The sequence below is a fragment of the Ruditapes philippinarum genome, unplaced genomic scaffold (assembly GCF_026571515.1).
Source record: "Ruditapes philippinarum isolate M1 unplaced genomic scaffold, ASM2657151v2 ctg1085_1_1_1_1, whole genome shotgun sequence".
NCBI lineage: Eukaryota > Metazoa > Mollusca > Bivalvia > Venerida > Veneridae > Ruditapes > Ruditapes philippinarum.
In genome coordinates, this window is record NW_026857392.1 from 276944 (window position 1) to 300446 (window position 23503).

Below are 23503 nucleotides of genomic sequence, written 5' to 3' on the forward strand. Positions count from 1 at the left end.
CTATCATAATAATATATAATGTATAAAAAATGCACAGGAAACTGAATTTTTAAAATGTAAAAAAAATGAACAAAATATTTCTTCATTTTAAAATAAAGATGTAAATTTTTGAATGTCTCTAGTAATTCAAGAAAGATATATGTTTGAAGAAATACGTTTTAGCTTGGTATTTGAGTGCTGAAATATGGCTATAAATCCCTATAGGTTTTTCAGTTGTTATATTTTCTGGTCCTTCGGGATCATTGATGCCAGCACTATTAAGTGTTGAGAATTGAGTACCGCTCAAGCCGGGGCTAGGGGGCGTGAGGGCTGTTGCACATTTCCATTATCCCTCATGTACAGACTCAATCAAACCGAGTCTGCAATTCTCTTGTAATTTTGTTGTGATTAATGCTTCCGAGGGATCACTTTGTTGCCAGAATTTTTTTAATTCTGTCAGGGACTTCAAAATTTATACTCTTAATAAATTGTGAGTTGGTTTTCAGCTAGCTTACAGAATGTTGGTGGTTCTATTCCAGAACTGGCTTGTGTATGAGCAGCAAAGTTCAGAAAAATGTCACTATGACATTTACAGTATAGGCATAAATTTAAAATACATTTTTAAAAACTATTCTTGTTACATGTAGATCTAGAGGTGTCTTGTCAAAAGTGTATTCTTCATGCAAGCCTGGACTGATTACAGATTACATGATTATATGTTTTAAAGAGAGATAAATCACTTGTTTCAACAGGTACTTTCTATCCCCATTAATTTGATGACCCCTGTAACAAGTTTGTCATTCAAATAACAACTACTGCACAGGGATATCTTGACACAACAGGGATTTAGTGAACTGATCATGCCAATCAAAAACTCGTTTAAAACTGCTGTTTGGACGTAAAGTTGACATTTTAATGGTTTCAAGTGATATGTTTTCACCAATTTACCACATACAAGTGTAGACTTTGATAGTTTATTTTGCAACCATGCTCAATAAATCTTTTTTCGGTAGGTTTTTTTTCTCCTTTATTTAAACAGAAAGATTTATTGGTCTTGAGTATGGGCTGCACATTTGTTTGATGTTCACAGCACATTAATTCTCAACTTTCTATTGAAAGATTCATTCACACTGCAGTACTGGTATGTATGTGTGCAACAAAAAAAGTTTTTCGCATAAATGAATGTTTTGAAATATTTAAATTGAGAGAGAAATTGTTTTCTTCCAGTAATGTGTGTTGAATGACAGTCGTTATGAAAATATTATGAAATACATGTATGTGATGTTTTTGATAGATGTACTTCTACACTGTCACATCAAAGAAAGAACTATAGACACAGGCAAAACATAACAAGTAAAATGATTTATATAAAAATGGTTCTGAATATTCTGATGGACCTTCATTAATTCTAATGCAACCATTGTAGATGACAAAGATCAGCTGGCACCTCTGTACAGTCAAAGTTTTAAAGTGATTTATATGGTGGCATAGAGGGGACATCATAAATATTTTATCAGTCATGTGCGCAGGCGGTAGCTACTATATGTACATGCATTAGCTACTATGTGCGCATGCGATGCACGCAATAGCACCTACGTTGGTCAATCATTACGTAGTGGCTATCTGGTATGCACGTGGTAGCTATAGTGTGTGCACATGGTAGATAAATTATTATGGCCCCTTTATGCCACTGTAGATTTGTAAAATATCTTATGTGGCATTTGATATATTTTAAGGGCATAGCATAATGATATGGTAAATCGTTTATAGTTTCGGAGAATTTGTACATTGTGTTACAATAATTAACTGGTACGTTGAAACTACCTTATGCAATAGTCTTAGGTCTTAGATCTAAGGTGATCCTTTAAAATTAAAACATGTCCATGCATTATAAATCTTTTATCAAATCATTAACCACAAAAATGTTCAATTGAGGGTACTCTATATAACTGTAAGATTATTTTAAGATAATATATTTATTTGTGGGTGTTAGTATAATCAAGCCCAAGATAGAAAACTGATCTTGTTTAACACAGCTTTAAGATTTATTTATATTCAATAATACCTAATGCAACTCATTAATAGAGATGAACAGAAATGATATAATCTTGTACATAGAAATTTGCATTTAAATCTAAATGTATTTTGAGTTTTAATTTTTTACAAAATTATGTATGTATTAAATTAGATTTTTTTACTCATTGAAAATATGTACATTTTGTAAGAGCATTTTGAAACATACCAGATGGATGTACTTGAATATGCAAATTGAGTTTTATTATTTAAGAAGAGCAATGCCCCTGGACTTAATGAGTTTGAATACTTGAAGTTCAGAATATTTTTTAATCACACAAGATGTTTGCTGATCATTAATGTCCTTGAAATTTATGTAATAGGTTATTAACTGCTGAAACTGAAAATCCAAAAAGGATTATCCAAAAAGTAAGTCCAAAAAAAGGTTGTGGGAGCAACGTCTGGCCCAGTGGTTTGGGTGTCACTTTCTGAACCCAAGATTCATGGGTTCAAACCCCTAACCCAAGAATCATGGACTCAAACCCCTAACCCAAGAATCATGGGCACAAACCCCTAACCCATGTGGTTCAAACCCCTAAACCAAAGATCATGAGTTTACACCCCTAACCCACTGGGTTCAAACTCCTAACCCAAGGATCCTTGGTTCAAACCCCTAACCCATGGTTCATGGGCTCAAACCCCTAACCCATGGTTCATGGGCTCAAACCCCTTACCCAAGGATCATGGGGTTCAAACCCCTAAACCAAAGATCATGAGTTTAAACCCCTTATGAATTTGGTAAGGATCATGACGCCCAATTGTATGACATTCAATTTTCCTAATTCTATTCTAACACTATTTGAACATAGTTATGATTTTCCTATACAGTACAGATATCGAGGAATATGCAAAATCCTCCGAGGATCGAGGAAAGTACTCGCAACTCCGCGAGAGTATTTGTCCATAAAAACGAGTGACTCCGCGTGAGAAACGTGTGATGAGTGACTCCGAGACGAAAATAAAAGCGCGTGACTCCGAGAGAGAATTACCGCGTAACTCCGTGTCGGTGTCTAGCTGGTGTAAATAAATGCAAGTGCAATCTCATTTTATATTTAATTTAATTCTTTAGATTACCATTCGAAAATAAAGATGATTTTTACGGTTGTTGTTTTCAATTTACCCTGAAAGAGTTGAAAGGTACATTTGATTAGAAAAATCACTACCGTAAGCGTCATCAGTTCTCAAGTTTATTTTTTATCCCGATTAATTAGGTCAGTAGCAATAACCACAGGAACCCGAAATTCTATCAAAAACAAAAAGCGAGTTAAAAAATCCATATAAATAACGGCCCAACATTTTTTATACTTCTTTAAGAAATGAATTAATTATATAAACTTCTTAATCTTAAATGTTTCTATATGCATCAAATACCGATAACGTCCGTTCTAATTTTATTTCAGGTGCCAAATATTGTGTTGTGTTTATTTTTTTTCAATGTGGAAAATGAGTTTCGATCTTCATAATATTTTAATCATTGATAACATGTGCACATCAAAAAAAAATTGACTTTCCCAACTTTTAGTATTGGTTTGTATAGTTTTTTAAAAATTGTCATAATGTGCATGTACGTTTCTTCATAATCCATTGTTCACATGTATTTTAGTTACGTGTCAAACCTGTCACATCCGCCGTTTTAATTAGAAGACACTTGATTTATATATAATTTTGAGAATTAACATTAACTTAATCGTTCTAAATAAAGCTGCATAAAAAATTAGTAATATATTGTTGTAATTTTATTCCAAGAGTATCTCCGAAAATCTGTCGGTCTCATTCTGTTATCAAAGTCATATGTAGACGTATGTCGATATGATATCAAAAGTCAGTTGTTCTTGTGATGATCATTAATAAATTAAGATTTTTGTTTTTTATTTCAGGCATTATAGAGGAATTCAAGAGTTATAGAGGTGTTAACAAGTTGACAGAGGCCGTTCAACTTACCTAAGCGCACTGCTCCCGTAATTCATTCACCTGTAATCAGCATTACACAGATTGACAAAAAATAAAACAGCAAAGAATAAAATGATCATTTTATTTGTCTTTTTGTTTTTATTTGTTTATGGTTTGTACATCATCTATATCATGTCATTTTATAAATAAAAAAAACAGTTTTGACAAAGATTAAACTACTTCCGATTTCACGTACATGTACTGTTCATTAACGATAAAACATATTTTTATAATAGCATATGAACATATTTGATCGTCACAGCAAGCGGGCATGCGTTGTACATGTACGTATGTGGATTGAAAAAGACCCGCCATGCCTTTAAAAAATCACTGCCAATCTCAATGTTCTTGTTTTATAATTCATGGTTTTATTTTTGAGACGACGCAACACCTGTTTGTTTTCCCCCTGCAAACATCGGTAGAATTTCATAAATGAATTCCTTAATGTTGTCCTTTCTTGTGCTGCCAACATCGGTAGAATTGCCTAGCAGATCGAACTTCTTAACTCTGTTCTATATTGTTCTGAAAGCAATAGTAAATAAATTTAAACATTAATGTTAAAAGCAGGACTGTACATGCCAACATAGGGTGTCGCTGTTTTGGCTAGTGCATTGTATGGAATGATGTATTATATCTCGTATTTCACGGATTTTTTATCAACCAACAATTAAAAGGAGACGTACATGTACATCACATGGAAATCAGTTTGGTATCATTTATGTAACTGGTACAAATTTATCTAAAAGCCTGACTTAAAAGTATAAAATTACTTTCCAAGGCAGATGCATTTCACTGAAGAATACTTTGTAAACTGTCTTAAAGAAAATGTTGTTTTTTTTTTCAGTTCAAGGTACAAAGTATAATAATTTCCCTTACGATAGTATGTCAATGGAATGAATCGACCTAAGCACGTGGTTGTTTTGCCATGTATTTCCTTTTTTTTTTCTTCTTCTTTTTTTGCTTACATAATAATTATAAATTTGTATAAAACAATGCAAAAAAAGAAGCTCATCTATATTTTCTTATTTAGAATACTAAATTAAATAGGTTTTTGACACTGAGCGTTACGGAATTACGGGAAATCATCGGTTATTCTTTTCCTTTAATTAATTAAATGAATCAAGTGTGTCTACTTTCGTTTTCACTTGTGATACTTTACATCAACGAAGAATTTTCGACAACATTGTTATTTTGAATGAATAATACATGCGTTGAAGGATTTTATTTTAGAGGTAGAGCATTATATTAATTAATAAATAAATAAAGCATACGTGTACCAAATCAGTCTTATTTTCTCGGAGTCACTCTTTTTGACTCGGAGATTCACGGAGTCCCGCGGACAAAATTGTCACTCGTTTTTGTCTCGGAGTCACTCTTTTTCACCCGAGAAATTTATAATCCACTCGGAGTCACGCTTTTTGAGATTACTCGATACTCGCAGAAATTTGCATATTCCTCGATATCTGTACTGTAGCAACAGTAAGTGTCAGACCATCCTTCTTTTATGTTCTGTCAGACCAGCTAAACTTCTTTATTCTCATTCTGATATTTGAATTCATTTAATTAAAATCTGAATTTAAACAAGGGTTAGTCCATTGCTCTCAATGTTTAAGATTTCCTGTTGACGTTATAGTCCAGATTAATTTTTTGACAAAACCATCAGCTAGGTGTCAGAAATGGCAGTTTTCAATGCATGTTATTATGACTAGATTAATTTTTCTATAAACTGATTAACTGATTTTAATACAGATTATCTCCCTTGAGTGGATTAACTTTCTACTTAATTTAATTTATAATTGATTACAGCATTTTATTAGTTAAGCTGTTTGATCATTGTGTTTCAAAGAGAGTTGTAAAATGTAAGCTCAAGTGGGGGATAAGAACTGCTGTAAAAATAAGAAAGGCTTTTGTATTTTTAATGACTTTCTTACTTCACTGTATTTTTCTTTATAATCCAGAGAAGTTTTTTCTGGCAGATTTTGTTTTGAAAATGACTTAGCTCTGATTTTAATTTTTGAATTTCATCGGAACAAGCAACTGCCAACTTGATAAGTCATTTTACATTGGTGTTCAATTGACAGTCTATCAATCTTTAAGCATCAAGTATTCATTTGTTATTATAAAAATATTCATAAATAAATTTTCATAAATTGATGTTATGACCATTTCAATACTAAAAGACTGTCAAAATCTTACACTAGTTAGCTTATATTTCCTTTATTTATACTGTTTACCTTGGACAAAAATATACCATTTCACAATTATCAATTAAACCAAAATGGCTGTGTATGAAAAGACAATACAGCGCTTATCTCCAGTTGCTCATCCCATTTTATTACGTCCCATATTTCATGACATGGTTCAAAGCAAAGCAAACAGGTAAAACATGTACCAATGCCCCCTACCCAACCTCCATCCAGCCCTGAAGAAGGGGCACTATAACTGAAGTAAAAGTTTGAGGCTCCTGGCACGTAAATGTAGCAGTGATAAAATTAATGCTTGTTTAGCAAGACACATTTTAAAGAAATCGAAAATGAAAGTAATTACAGTCACATGACTTTTACCTGTAAACTGATTAGCTAATTATAATGTACCTATAATCATTACAGGCTGTATGCTCATTCATCTAAATTGAGCAAAGTCTTACCTTAAACATTAAATATTACTGAGTAATCTCCCTTTAAATGGTTGACATTTAAATTAAAAGTGATAAATAGCATTGATGGTTGGTCAGCTCTAAAAGGTGGTCTTAATATGCATATAAAACAGTTGTTTCATTTTCAATGCCCATAAACATACTGTAAATAAGGTGACATATTTTTTGTGTGTGTCATTAGCGAAACTTTGGCCCGTTAATAGCCGGCTATATTTCACAGTTATCTGACTTTTATCTTTCTTTATATTATAGCGGTTTTAATATCAACAATGTGAGGCTTCCGAAATGTTTTTATGTCATGATAAAATAGTATTAAAGTTCAATTTTTTCGGTCATTAATCCCATTTTTAACGTGTTTAATTCGGCAAAATGAGATTAGGTCGGCTGCATTTTTGGCATATATTAATATTTTTACCCTTGTGGTTAAACAGATATTTTGAATAAAAACTTGTATTGTAGGAAAACTTATAAATATGTGAGAAAAATATTTTTAAGGTTAGCATATACAATGAATACAGTTGTTTGGTAGGAGTTACACTGTTTTCATAAGCAATTTGGATTAAATTTACTATGCAAAACGCTTATTTTATTGACCTTTTAAATGATTTAAAAAGATATTCTTTACAAAAAAAAGATATTCTTTACAAAAAAAATAATGATGCTTTGAATAGAATCCCAGGAGTGGTTTTAAATATGCAAAATTTAGGGTCTGAGTCATTCAAAAGCTACCTTAATATAGATACATGTATAATAGTAGCTCAAATGATATGTATGTGACTCAAACGATATTATTTGTATGTGACTCAAACAATATAAATTAATGTGTGCGTCTCAAACGCCAGAATGTGTGTGTGTCTCAAATGATATATTAAAATTGTTGTGACACTCAAATGATAGAATGTCTGTATGGTCATTGGTGAAGTTAAGATCATGGGCTTGATTGTATAAATATAATGATATTGTTCAATGGTTCCTTCCCTTAAGTCAACTCAGTAGCACTTTATAGACTTTTTCTTGTAATCTGTATGTTGCTCCATCATGAACAGTAATAAAACAATTATAAGTCTGCATGGTATAATGTCCACTACTAAGGATTTTGTTTAAATATTTGTATGACATTGATTTAAATCTTGCTGAATATTTGAAGCACATAGTATCGAAAATTTCAGAGTTTGCTGATTTGTAATGAAGAACTATAATTGACTTGAACCATCTTCCATTTAAGTCTGCCTAATGTCCAGTTTTCTTTTCCTTTCATAATTAACAATTTTACTCAGGGCTATTATAATGGTTACTATGATACAAAGCAATATTTATATTTAGGCTTTTAGCTCCCTTTGTTGTTGATTTTCTTTGTTGTTTTAATTTTACTCAGCATGATTTACTCTTGTATTGAGCTAACAATGGACTTCCGACATCGGTTGCTAAGGCAGTGGTCATTGTGTGACCATACTTTATCTGAATTGATACAAATTGAGAAAAACACACAAAAGGACAAATTCACAGGGGGGTTGTCGCTAAATTTAACCTCATTAAAATTTCAGTAAGTAGCCATACCCAGTAATTTCACTGATTTACTTAGTTATTTACAAATCAAATGATCATTTGGTCGGTAAATTATTCCCATCTCTATTGATTTCTCCTCTATAATTATTCCGCTTTTCCGGTCAACCGGATTCGTTTAAATTTAACTAAAACCGAACACAACGGGGTGATGTGTAACTTTTCAGTCGTGGTAATAAGTTACCTGTTCAAACAAACTGACAGTTGAGTATAGGGACTAAGCAGCATTTAAGTTTTCATGATTAAGGAATGCCTATCTGTAATTTTGTCAAGCTGCGATATTAATAGGTCATCTTTTTTTTTAAAGGTAGTTGCTCTAATGGTATAGAAAATCATCTGACCTTGTGATATTTTATTTTCGTTTTTTTTTTGTAAAGATATTAGTTGTCAATAATATATATTTGAAGTATTAGTATAGGGAACAAATAAGAGGATATACATGTATTTTACTTTCAGAAAAGGAGTAATGTTTCATAAGACCTAGGTAAAGTTAGGAAAAAGATTAGAACATAAGATCTTTATACAAGAAGCCACATAATTATGTGCTTATGAGTAAATCACATATGTGTTGATGGTAGGAAAATAAAAATATAGCAGCATAAGATATTTGTTTTAGCCAACTGCTTGGAAATTAAGAGAGAAACAGTTTACTATGGGTAATTCGGTCCATCCTAATTTATATATTATTAAGCAATAAAATAATAACCCAGTTGATTAAAAAAAATGTATAATGGTCTTGCAGTGAAGTTTTAATGCTAGATAGCGTTTGCTTTAAAATATCAATATTTTCAAGAATTAATTACTGGTAATTACAAGTGGTGCAACAACATTGCTACTAGTAACGTACCATGGTACAAAATTCTTAAACCACAATAATATATTCTTTAATATAATTATTTCAACAAAATTACGACTGTGTATTTCGACATTCGTTACTCTGCAGCCTTTTGTCAAATTTTAAAAAGCTGTTTATTGATCAAATATATTGACGAGTTTACAGTAAAAGCAAAATATTAACAAACTGTACAAAAAATTATCACAATAGTTTACATTCCGATAAGTTGAAGTACCTTTAAATATTTATATACTGTTCAAACATTATACCTGAGTATTTTAAATACTGACTAGATAGATACTTGTTGACAAAAGAAGGAAATTCTTTAGTGGTAAAATGATATGTCGAATGTCACTGTAGATTACTGTTATTTCAGATTATCCGAGTGTCCTTGTGCCTACGTTTATTTGTTTGTGTTGCACTCGTTCATTGAAGAATTGGGATTTAAGATGACTGCGTGACATTATGAAAATATTGGACAATAGTCGTAGGGTAACTGATAACGTAAAATTTCGTCCGATAAAATACGCTGCATTCAGACAGGAATCGGTCATTGAAAAACTATGATTAGTTATGACGGGTTTAATAAATCTATGCAGGGGGCAATAATTTTTTCGTACCAAATTTTATTTGATTTTTCATGACTTTTTGTGATCTAGTTAATATTTGTAGTGATCTAGTTAATATTAGTACTACATTCTATATCAGAATCAAATATATGGATCTTTGGACTTGTATTTAAAGTTAAATGTGTTTTTAATTTGACATGTTCGGGTCACAAGGTTAATTTGCTTTATAATGGATTGGAAATAGTGAAAGTGTAGTAAATGTTTACAGTGAAATGATGTGAAAAAGCATGTTTCATTTACCTGAGTAAACTTCGTAAACTTTTCTAAAGTGCGGATATACGCTGATAAAACATATTAGGATTATGATAAACTTTTAAAGGCAAATATTGAAAAGGAAAGTTACCATTTTTGACACATTTTACACGATCGGAAAGTGTACGGATTAGCGGAACTTGTGAAAAGGTCCTTTGTCAGCTTTGATGGGATTTATAGAATTAATTCGATGGGAAATATAGTGATCTGATCAGGATAAAATAACGATTTTCAAAGGATGTGTAAATCAAAGAGGAATACAAATTTCAAGATAAGATAGGTAAAAAAAAAATGCCACGATTGATCTTATTGTATGATTTACACGACTGATCTTATTGTATGATTTACACTCGTTATAGGTGTTTGATTTATTTTCATTCTGATTGTGTGGTATAACAAACTTTTTTGATTTATTTTCATTGAGGGTTTTAGGCTTTTAGTTATTTAAGATATTATCTAGCCTTGTGAAGATACAGCTGTGGTGTGTCAGTTAACAACATCTCTGTTGTTTTATAATGCCAACTTGTTTAATCTCAGTAGGGAGATGATGTATGCGATTTTGTTAATGTTGTTTCTTTCTTTAGTCTTACTAATTGTACTATGCAACAAGATATTTTGCTATTTAGTGTCGGGCAAATTATCTCGCCTCCAAAAAGCGAGATTCTGACCCAGAACAAAAATTTCTCAGAATCTAGCTTTGGCACATTAATAATTTATTTTGACTTAAAGTTCTTTCTTATATATATATAAATATATATTCTTATGCATAAGTCTAAAAAAAAATGTCTGTCCTGTTTTTATATAGACCGTAAATTGTTAATAAGGTCAGTAAAATGATCTCTATAAACTATTGAAATCAATCCTATCATATTTCCTAGGATACTTATAGTTATGGTATGCCCTTTATAAATAAATAATGAATACATGTCATGTAGTTCCTTTACTGATAAAATTACTATGCATCCATCATACCACTATGACATAACAAAATAATATTGCATTTATAATGAATAATTAAAGAAATATTTTTATTTTTAGAATCAGTTTTACAAATATTGAAATAAACTATATACGGTACATGTATTAAGTAAACAAGGAAGGGATGTTAACAACACATCAAGAACACCAGAAAGGGCTTAAGCTACTTTATATATCAACCAATTCCGGTCAAACAATAACCCTTCTTTATCGAAATATTTAAGAAATACACAGAAAAAGAATCTTTCCCTGAACAGAGAATCATATTGGCCATTTTTATGCCCCTGTATGATAGTTAGGGGCATTGAGTAGGCCAGATTGGGTTGCTCAGCACAATTGCGGAATTTATTGTCACATCTGTTTAACTCAGTTCAGCAAGAACATCTGGACAATTAAGAATCTTTGTCCTAATTAAATCTTGAGCATCCACAAAACAGTTTACCTCAGGAAAACCCACTGAATCAGACTCAGAGTGTCCCTTAACATATTTTTGTTTTGTTGAACATTTTTGGTCTTGTGATGCTGCAACTTCATCTTTGAGCCTTACCTTTGACAAATGGAAATTATATATTTGTATTTTTACATTTTACAAGTAAAATGTTTATTGAGCATTCCTTAGGTATTTTCACAAAAGAATTCTAAGGAATAAATTTGATTTTGCTGAAAAGCATGTGCTCAAAAAGCACATTAGGTTCTCTGATTTAAGATAGGCAAAATAAATGAGCAAATAACTCATTTTTCTGATAAAATATCAAAATAGACCTGCTTTTCATTTATCAAAATTTAAAATCAAAGTTTCACTTTCTAAACCAGGTAGTACAAATCACCAGGATGAATGATTAAAACAAATACAGATATATTCTAGAATCACCGATATGACAGAACATATTTTAAGTGTGGTCTGTTTATTTACAAGAAGTCACCGAAGCAAAGCAAAACAATTTACATTATCTTACTAATGTGTTGGATGCTGGTGAAAATTTGCTGGTATATCAGCCTTATGATGACCAGAGGCAAGCAGAAACTGTTTGATGTTTGATAACATACAGCTACTGATGGGCGAAAAAAAAAGGCTTTTAAAGTAGCCATTGATGTTGCTTTTTGATAAACATGTATTAAAATAGCATGCCTATGTTAATTTTTTTTCTTACCTTTTAATAGGTTTGTTTTTGCACCAGGTATCATCACTCTGACTAGCCACTAGATCTTCTAGATATTGCCTTGGCTTGTATCTTTCAAAATTTTATTTCTATTAAAAAAAAACCCCCAGTCTTGTTACATTTCATTATTACTTTATTATATCATTTAATCTATACAGTAATATTTCATTCATTAAACTTGTTAATTCTAGACAAAATTTATGACATAAACATGGTTGTTCTTTATAAAGATTAATAGCCTTTAAACATTTATGTTCTTTATAAAGATTTGTGGACTCTAAACATGGTTGTTCTATATAATGATTCATGAACTCTAAATATGGTTGTTTTATATAAAGATTCATGGACTCAAACATGGTTGTTCTATATAAAGATTCATGGACTCAAACATGGTTGTTCTATATAAAGATTCATGGACTCAAACATGGTTGTTCTATATAAAGATTCATGGACTCAAACATGGTTGTTCTATATAAAGATTCATGGACTTAAACATTGTTGTTCTATATAATGATTCATGGACTCAAACATGGTTGTTCTTTATGAAGAATCATGGACTAAAACATTGTTGTTCTATATAATGATTCATGGACTCAAACATGGTTGTTCTTTATAAAGAATCATGGACTCTAAAGATGGCTGTTCTATATAAAGATTCATGAACTCAAACATGGTTGTTCTATATAAAGATTCATGGACTTAAACATGGTTATTCTATATAAAGATTCATGGACTCAAACATGGTTGTTCTATAAAGATTCATGGACTCAAACATGGTTGTTCTATATAAAGATTCATGGACTCAAACATGGTTGTTCTATATAAAGATTCATGGACTTAAACATGGTTGTTCTATATAAAGATTCATGGACTCTAAACATGGTTGTTCTATATACATGGACTCTAACCATGGCTGTTCTATAAAATGATTCATGAACTCTAAATATGGTTGTTTTATATAAAGATTCATGGACTCAAACATGGTTGTTCTATATAAAGATTCATGGACTCAAACATGGTTGTTCTATATAAAGATTCATGGACTCAAACATGGTTGTTCTATATAAAGATTCATGGACTTAAACATGGTTATTCTATATAAAGATTCATGGACTCTAAACATGGTTGTTCTATATACATGTACTCTAATCATGGCTGTTCTATATAATGATTCATGAACTGTTTTATATAAAGATTTATGGACTCAAACATGGTTGTTCTATATAAAGATTCATGGACTCAAACATGGTTGTTCTATATAAAGATTCATGGACTCAAACATGGTTGTTCTATATAAAGATTCATGGACTCAAACATGGTTGTTCTATATAAAGATTCATGGACTCAAACATGGTTGTTCTATATAAAGATTCACGGACTTAAACATGGTTATTTTATATAAGGATTCATGGACTCAAACATGGTTGTTCTATATAAATATTCATGGATTCAAACATGGTTGTTAGTCCCCTACCGGTTTACTGTACGTCTGTCTGTCTGTCTGTCCGTCTGTCTGTCTGTCAGTCCGTCAGTCCGTCCGTCCACAAAACTGGATCCCGCGATAACTTGAAAAGTACTGAAAATATTTTTATGAAACTTGATATATGGATAGCTGGCAGTATGGAGATTATGCACGTCTTTTTCTTTTCTTCCTATGTTGAAAATTCTGGTTGCTATGGCAACAAATAGGCTTAAAATATGGCAAATTTTACACATAAACTGGATCCAGTGATAACGCAAAAAGTACTGGAAATATTTTTATGAAACTTGAAAGATGGGTAGATGGCAGTCTGGAGATTATGCACGTCTTTTTCTTTTCTTCTTATGTTGAAATTTCTGGTTGCTATGGCAACAAATAGACTGAAAATATGGCAAATTTTACACATAAACTGGATCCTGTGTTAACGCAAAAAGTAATAGAAATATTTTTATGAAACTTGTAATCTGGGTAGATGGCAGTCTGGAGATTATGCACTTCTTTTTCTTTTCTTCCTATGTTGAAAATTCTGGTTGCTATGGCAACACATAGACTGAAAATATGGCAAATTTTACACATACACTGAATCCAGTGATAACTCAAAAAGTACTGGAAATATTTTTATGAAACTTGACATATGGGTAGATGGCAGTCTTGAGATTATGCATGTCTTATCTGTTCTCCCTATTTTGAAAAAATATTGGTTGCCTTGGCAAAAAATAGGCTTAAAACATGGCAAATATAACAATATTTGTGATTAGTCAAAAAGAGCTGATTTTTATGCCCCCACAATGTGGGAGCATATAGCGTTGCACTTGTCCGTCCGTCAGTCAGTCTGCACTCACAGGAGAGTAATTATGTGGCTAGAGGGACAATAGGTTCTCTTTGATGTCATTCATTCCGTAATGCTTTTATGTGGCTATTTTCTTTTGCGTGGCTAAAAAGAACAATAGAGAGAACAATAGAGTAGCCACATAATTACTGTCCTGTGAGAACGTCCGTCCGTCCGTCAGTCCGTCCGTACGTTCCGAAATCTTGTGAACGCAACTCCTCTTAAACCGGATGGCAGATTTTGCTTAAACTTACAGGGATGAACAACCTTAATGTGTAGATGGTAGTTAAGGAAGGAATTTTTGCTGCGGCCAAATTTAACAGAATTATGGCCCTTTGTTGATTTTTTCACTATATACTATGTAGAAATTTTGTGAACGCAACTCCTCTTAAACCGCATGGCAGATTTTGCTTAAACTTACAGGGATGAACAATCTTAATGTGTAGATGGCAGTAAAGGAAGGAATTTTTGCTGCGACCAAATTAAACAGAATTATGGCCCTTTGTTTATTTTTTCACTATATACTATGTAGAAATTTTGTGAACGCAACTCCTCTTAAACAGGATGGCAGATTTTGCTTAAACTTACAGGGATGAACAACCTTAAGGTGAAGATGGTAGTAAAGGAAGGAATTTTCGCTGCGACCAAATTTTACAGAATTATGGCCCTTTGTTGATTTTTTCACTATATACTATGTAGAAATTTTGTGAATGCAACTCCTCTTACACAGGATGGCAGATTTTGCTTAAACTTCCAAGGATGAACAACCTTTATGTGTAGATGGTTGTAAAGGAAGGAATTTTTGCTGCAACCAAATTTAACAGAATTATGGCCCTTTGTTGATTTTTTCATTATATACTATGTAGAAATTTTGTGAATGCAACTCCTCTTAAACCGGATGGCAGATTTTGCTTAAACTTCCAGGGATTAACAACCTTAATATGTAGATGGTAGTAAAGGTAGGAATTTTTGCTGCGACCAAATTTAACAGAATTATGGCCCTTTGTTGATTTTTAGTTTTCAACTTGTGGCACATGTAGTCCAAAAAATATTTGACCTAGAGTCATAAGATTGACAGAACAGTGGCGTGTTGGGGCATCAGTGTCCTATGGACACATTTCTAGTTTTTTATGAAATTGCATCTTTAATTCAAGAGTTATCTCCTTTTTAAGAATTTTGCTTTTAAAAATGTTATATTTTGGTTACAGGGATGTTTCAAATATTAACTTTAGAGTGTCCTTCAGTCCGTCTGTCTCTGTCTGTTCATAAAAACTGTTTCCTGTGATCACTTTTAAAGAACTTTTCCAACAAATATACTTAAAATATAGAAAAATTGAAACATTAGTGAATGGCTAATGGCCCTTCAGAACCGGTAGGGGACTTATGGATTGCTTGCAATACTATGATAATTGCTTGTTCTATATAAATATTCATGGACTTGAACATGGTTGTTCTATATGAAGATTTATGGACTCTAAACATGGTTGTTCTATATAAAGATTTATGGACTTTAAAGAGTCATAGACTCTAGACATGGTTGTTCTATATAAAGATTCATGGACTGTAAACAATGTTGCTCTATATACATATGGACTGTAAACAAGTTTGTACTATATACATATGGACTTTAAACTTGGTTGTTCTATATAAAGACGCATGGACTCTAAATTTAGTTGTTTTATATAAAGAGTCATGGACTCTAAATATTGTTGGTCTGTATAAAGATTTATAGACTCTAAATATTGTTGTTTTGTATAAAGATACAATCATGGACTCTAATTATTGTTGTTCTGTATAAAGTTTCATGGACTATCCTATTTAAAGATTCATGCATGGAGTCTTTATTCCATGGACTTATAACATGGTTGTTTTTTATAATAATTGATAAGTTCTGAACATGGTTGTTTAATATAAAGGTCCATTGCGCTAAACATGGTTGTCCTTTATAGAGATTCATGGACTTTAAACATGGTTGTTATATACAGATTTGTGGACTCATGGTTTTGCCATTATTATGCTTGTTTAATCACAATATATATGTGTTAAATGGAGAAACTTTGACCACAATGCTACTTATTCCAATACATGCATCAATAAATTGGGATAAGTAAATAAAATTTATGATGTTTCATTATAGACTGTGTGTAAAATTTAACATAGTAAATAAAAGTCTGTTATCGGGAATGTCGGTCAAATATTTTGCCACTTAAGGTATACCTTGTAAGCTTGTATATAACACTGAAAACAAACATTGATAAAAAATTAAAGTAAAAAATCAGTGAAATACGATACTTAAATATTGTCTTTCTTTTCTTTTTGGCAGACCTACTATAATGTTTCATACAAATATACTGACAGTAAATTACGAAATATCGCAAACAATTTGCACATTTCAAAGGGTGACACAGCTGTATAGTAGATTCAAGTGTTGATTATGTAATGCATGAATAAGTTAATATGCACATTCTGTCAAATCAAATTACAAATCAAAGAAAATCAATTACTCGTTAGCTTGTTCATTGTCCTATCAGAATACATACCTGTCAATTTGAAATTTTTTTTTTAGTTTTGTTTTGGGTACTGACTTTGGTTAAGAGAGTCATTTCAACAAGGTGAAATTGGTGTGAAAGTATATTTTTTTGCAATTTATTTGTCTACTTTCTAATATTAATTGTAGTAATATTACTGCCTTTACAAAAATTATTTAACATGGAAATAACTGAATGGATGCATTCTAACATATACGATGATTTGTTCAATTATTCACAATTTTTTTTTCAATTTATGAGCCTCTATGTACTTCCACATTTACCCCATCCATGCTTTGGTCTTAAATTTGGGGCTTGGCCATTTAGGGAGTCTAGGAAATACAACTATTAAACTAAGGACTGGTTATTTAGGTGGTAAACTCAAAACTGACTACCCATAATGTACATTGTAAGAGCCCCTTGCATTTATGGGTTGAGGCATCAGAATTGCAGCCACGGTTAAACCCTGCGTGATCGTAAGAGGCGATTAAATGGGTTCAAATTATTGGAGTCTTTGCATCTCTTAGCTCCAGCAGGTGAGTTGCCGTTTTGACCATTGGTGTTGCTTACTTTAAGTTTGAAACACCTGAGTTTAGCCAAAATCATCTCTACGTTTTCGGCACCATATGACCTAAACTGTGTTAACCAAACAAAACAAGAATCAAGCTAAAATAAAATATGTTTTTACAATTGAAGTAAAGTCAATCATCTGCTTTTTCAACCTTTACCCTGACAAATATCTTAAATGGACCTGTCAGTCTTTCAGTCTGAAAAAAAAACAACAAAAAAACTTTTATCTTTATAAGGAAAATTTCAAAATAAGTAAAGACAATTTTTAGTTCTTTTCCTTGGGGTCAGTCACAAACTTACATTTATTAATGTTTTTGAAATAAATAGATATATTCATTGTCAAACAGATCTAAGATTGGTTGTAATAATTTATGCATGTTCAAAAGAGAGACACAATACAAAACATGTTGTGGGGGAATAATTGTTTAGGCCTATTTAAACAGATTTTATGTTGAAGCATGCAGAACAAATATTTAACAGGCAGTAAAAAACTGAATGATTAGGGCAAGTTATTGGCTTAATGGCCTCTGATTGCCCTATGTTTTGTATTTATCAACAGAATATATTAACAGTGTAATTGATATAGGGTCAAAAAAGTTTGGACCAAAGACCTAGTTTCATGTTGTAATTTTCAATGCTAAGTTAGTATGACACCGTGAATTGTATTAAAGGCACAGTGGGTATGACAATGTGACTTTTATTAAAGGCACAGTTTGTTTTAAATTTTATCAGGATAACATGACAAAAATAATCGTATGCAGGGCAAAAACAGTATGGGAAGAAGAAGATTTAATTCTAGAAGATTTTAAGATATAAAATATCGTTAGTCACAAAAGAACATGTCACTTATCAGAGTTTATTCACATTTTTTAGCAATTTAATTTAGTAAATGCTTACCGTACTAATGAACACTAATCAATTTAGTGTTTGAAATTATTTTTATAAACAGTAGTTTTACTAGACTGATTTATAGTTAATTGATTTACTAACAGAACATTGGTGGTTTAACTCTTGTGCTCATTTGTGAAATTATGCATAGAGGGGCACCCAATGTCTTCCTCCACCAGTAAAGTTGGAAAGTCTTCATATGACCTATACTGTGTTGGTGCAACATAAAACCCAATCAAAAATAAGAAAATATTTTTAACTAAGATGTAGAAAGTAAACTCTGGCATGAGACTTTAATGGATGAGTTTGAGTAAAAAGTGTGACATCATACTTTAAGATGTCACAGTAACCAGGTTATTTAAAAGTCGTCTGTAATAGTTACATATATTAACAATAGGAATGTCTAGAGGTTTATTTGTTTATTGCACTAAATGGAAGTAATTTCATTTGATTTTATTGCTGTAGGGTCACAGTAAAGAGATTTATAATATAAAGTTTTTTTTTGTTTTCTTGTGCAAACCACACAAAAGTAATTTTGAACTTATGTATTAACCTTTTACCCAGCTGAAGGCGAAAATGATTAGTCTTTGCCACCAGTATAGAGCCAGGCAAGCTCAGTCTGACCTGAGGCTTTTTACTGTTGGCTGGCCAACTTCGAAATCACACCTTGATGTCCCCTAAAATTGATAATGGACTGTCCCAAAATGGAAATTGGAAAAGTCCATTTAAGAAATTGGGGTTTAGGGGGTAAAGAAGATTTATGTAAGACACAGTATTAATTGTTTATCAGAGTAAACCATCTATATACAATTGACAGTATCTATTTCAGCTATTTATTTACTGTAATAAAGTTGAACAATTGAGAGTACTTAACTTAAATTGTAACTAAAATTAAAAAACATATATAGAAGTATATGAAGCAGAATATTACAAATTGTAGACAAGACACATATAAAATGAAAGTGTCTGACACTTGTACATGTGATAAATTAACCAATTTACATCTGCCACCATTATTCATGTATATTTGTGAACTGTAAAATACATCATTCTGCCATTTTTTCCACCACCATTTTTCCACCTATCCTCTCCGCCACTTGAGAAAAAAACAACATGTATTACAAGTTTAATTCATGATTGTTTATTCTGATATGATAGTTTTTCCAGAACTTCCTCCCCTGGAACTATGTTAATGGGAAGCCAGACTCTTCCACACTTAACATATATCCTAAATCTTCAACCACCTGTGTTTAACATTTCCTACATGTATCATTCTGGTATTGAAGTAGGATAATTCTATAAAGATTATGCTAAATTGCAGATTTTTTTTATTTGGATTTTTTTCCCCCTCCATTCATTATATAGGTTAATGAGTCTGGGAAATTTTATATGCCTCAAAAATTTTGTAGTTTTTGCCATTTTCTTCCCGCCAGAATTTTAGCTCGGTAGAACATTACATATAGAGACCTGAAGAACATGAACTAATAGTCTAGAACACAAAAACTTTGTGTAAGACTTAAATGACCTTCACGTTATTTTATGTTCTGTTGATATGATGTACATGTATGATAATGTTTCTATGAACAGGGCTCCCCCTTGTGACTGAGGGTTGAGGTAGTAGAATTGTAGCAACCGTTTATCCCTGCGTGATCGTGATCGAAGAATTTCAACAGTTTATTTTTTTTAGTAAATGTAGCTTGTAACAGTTCTATGTTATATATTTTCAGACTGGACCAGTAACTATAATGGATACCCAGAATTTACCGCCACCAGTCTGGGACCCTGGTGTGAGCTCCACTACTTCCTGTCTACATTCAAGGGATGTAACTCTAGAGCTCCCATTGACACCCCCACCACCTTCAGCTGGCATGACAGAGAAACTGATCAGCTCTACTCTACATCAATACAAACAACGAAAATTAAGTGCAGACGCAAGTAATGGCTCCATGCTTTTGAAGCCCCCTGAGAGTGTTAGGCGGAAAAGTGCTGACAGCGGAATTAATAGTAAATATGTTGATCTGGATTTATATAAAAAATCAAGCTCTGAAAATTTAGATTTGATACAAGAGGATAAAATAAGTAAAAAAGATACGGTTGAATTAAAAACAGAAATGTGCAGACAGAATTGTTCACCATTTAAAGAACTTGAAACTCAAGACAATGTCAAAAGCTTGAATTGTAGTGAATATCAAGAAATTTTACCAAGAAATGAGACAGAGAATGATGTTCCGGATGTAGAATTAGCTAAAATGTTGGATTTAATAGAATCTTATCAGACCAGTGGTGAAAATAATATTGAAAAAAGGAGTAAAAGTTCTGTTTCACAGAACAAGGAAAATTTGTGCCATAAACAAAAGGTAATGAAAACTGAAAAAGCAAGTAAATCTGAGTCACTGGACAGACGGAAAAGTGAAAATGATAAAGACAAATCTTTACATGATGACAAAGATGATTCTAGTGCAATATATGCAACAGTTGACAAGTTTAGGCCCAGAAAGCCTACTCCTGAAAAAATAGTTCCTGAAAGAAGTTCTCAAACCCCTCCACCTATCCCTCCAAAACCTAAGTTCTTATCTGAAGCATTTAATGGTAAAAAATCAGAAACTGATATAGACAGTGCTAATTCCACTGATTTACAAGTAATGTTCAATTCGCTTAGTCCTGTTCTACTGCGTAGGAATAATTCAAGTAGATCCCACAGAAAACATGGCAGTTCCGCTGAAAGTAGTCCAGAGAGTACCCCAGATGTTTCTCCAAGAGGAGTTGAAAATCCTAAGAATGATTTTCATAAACATCAAGGAGGTCACACTGGTTCTAACGGTCCTGCTTCATCTCTATTCATGGACCCAGAAATGGCAAAAACCTGGCATGGAGCAACAAGTACGGATTGGTCACAGTATTATGGCCCGCAAATGAGAGCTATGATGAAAGAATTAAATAAATTAAACAATGTTGAAATGACATCGAGCAAAAACAGTGTTAATAAGTCGGCTGAGTCACTAGATGAAAGCAAGTGTAAAACGTTACCATCTAAGTCACTTCTAGATGAAATGCATAAAAAGTTCTGTGCTGATCAATATATTAATGAAAAAGACATAGAAATGACTAGGGCCTTGGTTTTATTTCGTTTAAAATCCCAACAACCACCAGCTAAAGCTAGACGTAGTCAGAGCTTTAATATTCGTATGGGTATGGGTGCTTCTTACAATAGGCTCGGCTTAAATGGTTCAAGTTCTTCTGCAAGTACTGACTCTTCACCCAGGTTTCCAAGGTCGTCTGAACGTTTAAGAATCAAGACCAGACCCGATGTACAGTATTCTCCAAAACCTTCGAGAGCAAGGGGAGTAACTCCTGAACCACTGAAGATTGAGGATCTCAACACCCAGGTAAGTTAGCAAGAGTTGTCTTTCTTTGAACAGGCAGACTTTTTTTTTTTACCCAATACAGGTATGGGTCTCTTTTTTGGGAAAAAGTGACTTAAAGTTATTGGAATATATCAAAGTAAGAAAAGTTATTAATACATAAAAAACTTTTTTCTCTTAAACAGAAGTGACATCATTAATAAGGTTTGTGGAAATCCATCATTGACTATAATTGAGACAACCACAAATGCCAGTCTGTTTTACCACCGCAATTCATTATATTAAATGTTTACTGTGTGCTAACAAAGCTGTTAAAACAACAGCTTGCATGTCCTTTATTTCTGATTATTAAGAATATAAGATAAATATAATTGTTAAAAGACAATTTGACAACAGCTTAAGGAAGAGGAATCAACTTAAGACAAAAAAAAATATTTAAGACCATATCAGGGCCCTAATAACCTTAATAGGGACTGGGGCTGAGGCCCTTAGGTAGGTGAATTTTTGTAAGATTTTTAGAAAAAAGGAGGAATTTTGTCTGTCAAAAAAATTTACTACAGGCATTAAAGCATTGAAATAGAATATTTTTCTTCATGTGATATTCAAGAGAGTGCTAATATAAAATAATTGCAGTTTATTATATACTTATAAATGAAATATTTAGAAATATTGATGAAATAAAATGCATATTTTCATTTTTGGTATTTTCACTGTAAAAATTTATTTTTCACTGCAGTGAAACATATTTTCCATATTTTCATTGGTGTCTTGAGAGACTTCTTTCTTCTTAATTAAGCCAGAACGAAGAAGTCTTAAGAAATGTAAGGTCAAAAAAGAGAAAAAGGATAAAATAAACAGAAAATTCAAGTTTTTTTCTATAAATAAAGGATTTATTTTTATCTTGTGATAATTATGAAAACTATCGTATTTCAATTGTGGCTCCTGCCACTCGTGAAATATTTATTTTCATGCCACTCAATGAAAATAAGTTCTGTATTTACAGAAAAAACTTGAATTCCCTCTCTATAATTCTGTCTTCACCTAGTTCTCATTGTTTATAGTTTGTTGTTAAAGGTGATAGGCTAATTATGGTATTGAACTTTGAAACACTAACTGACATTAATGTCACATGACCTAGCGAGCAGTAACCACCCAAGAGTACAGATATATAGTATAGATTCCTACTGAACTTGACGACACCTAAATAACGCGGGATGCACTTAAATTCACTACGTCATTTTCTATATAGATAACCCTGTGTTTCTATAAACACCCATGTTCGTTATTAGATTTTCTAAGACCATTTAAGGAAAAATCAAACAATCTTTCATATTAAAGTATTAAGAAACGACCCCCTCTGGTTATCTAAAAAATTTGATTTCACGTCTTTCGATAAATTTACGGATAAAAACAATAAGATTCATGTCATATATAGGGGATAAACAAAGAATGTGATTTTAATATTCGTACCACATAAAAAAAAGTAATGTTCATCTGAGATATAACTTATTAAAGAAATGGGGACATAATGTTGTCCTAGTTTTTCATATCTTATCGTTAAAGCTGTATATCGACTTTTCCGATATTTGATGTTAAGAATAATTATGGTATTTTCAAATTTTTTATTACACCTCGGGACTTGATAAACTTTCTGTTTTGTGAATTTTTAGATTATAATATTGTTAAGGGATCAATTTAAACGTGTTTCGCATTCTTTCCTTTTTAACTAAAATACTATGTCCTAGAATATCTTACAATATGTGGAAGGATT

The 23503-nt window shown here is 32.0% G+C and overlaps 1 protein-coding gene across 1 annotated transcript in view; it reads left to right on the forward strand.

Annotated features, from left to right (window-relative positions):
• The window catches only part of LOC132749585 (uncharacterized), a 128370-nt gene that overhangs the window by 11618 nt on the left and 93249 nt on the right, over window positions 1-23503 (forward strand). The window contains exon 3 of the mRNA XM_060739395.1: window positions 20098-21756. Coding sequence (XP_060595378.1) covers window positions 20098-21756 — 1659 coding nt within the window. The remainder of the gene's footprint in view (window positions 1-20097; window positions 21757-23503) is intronic.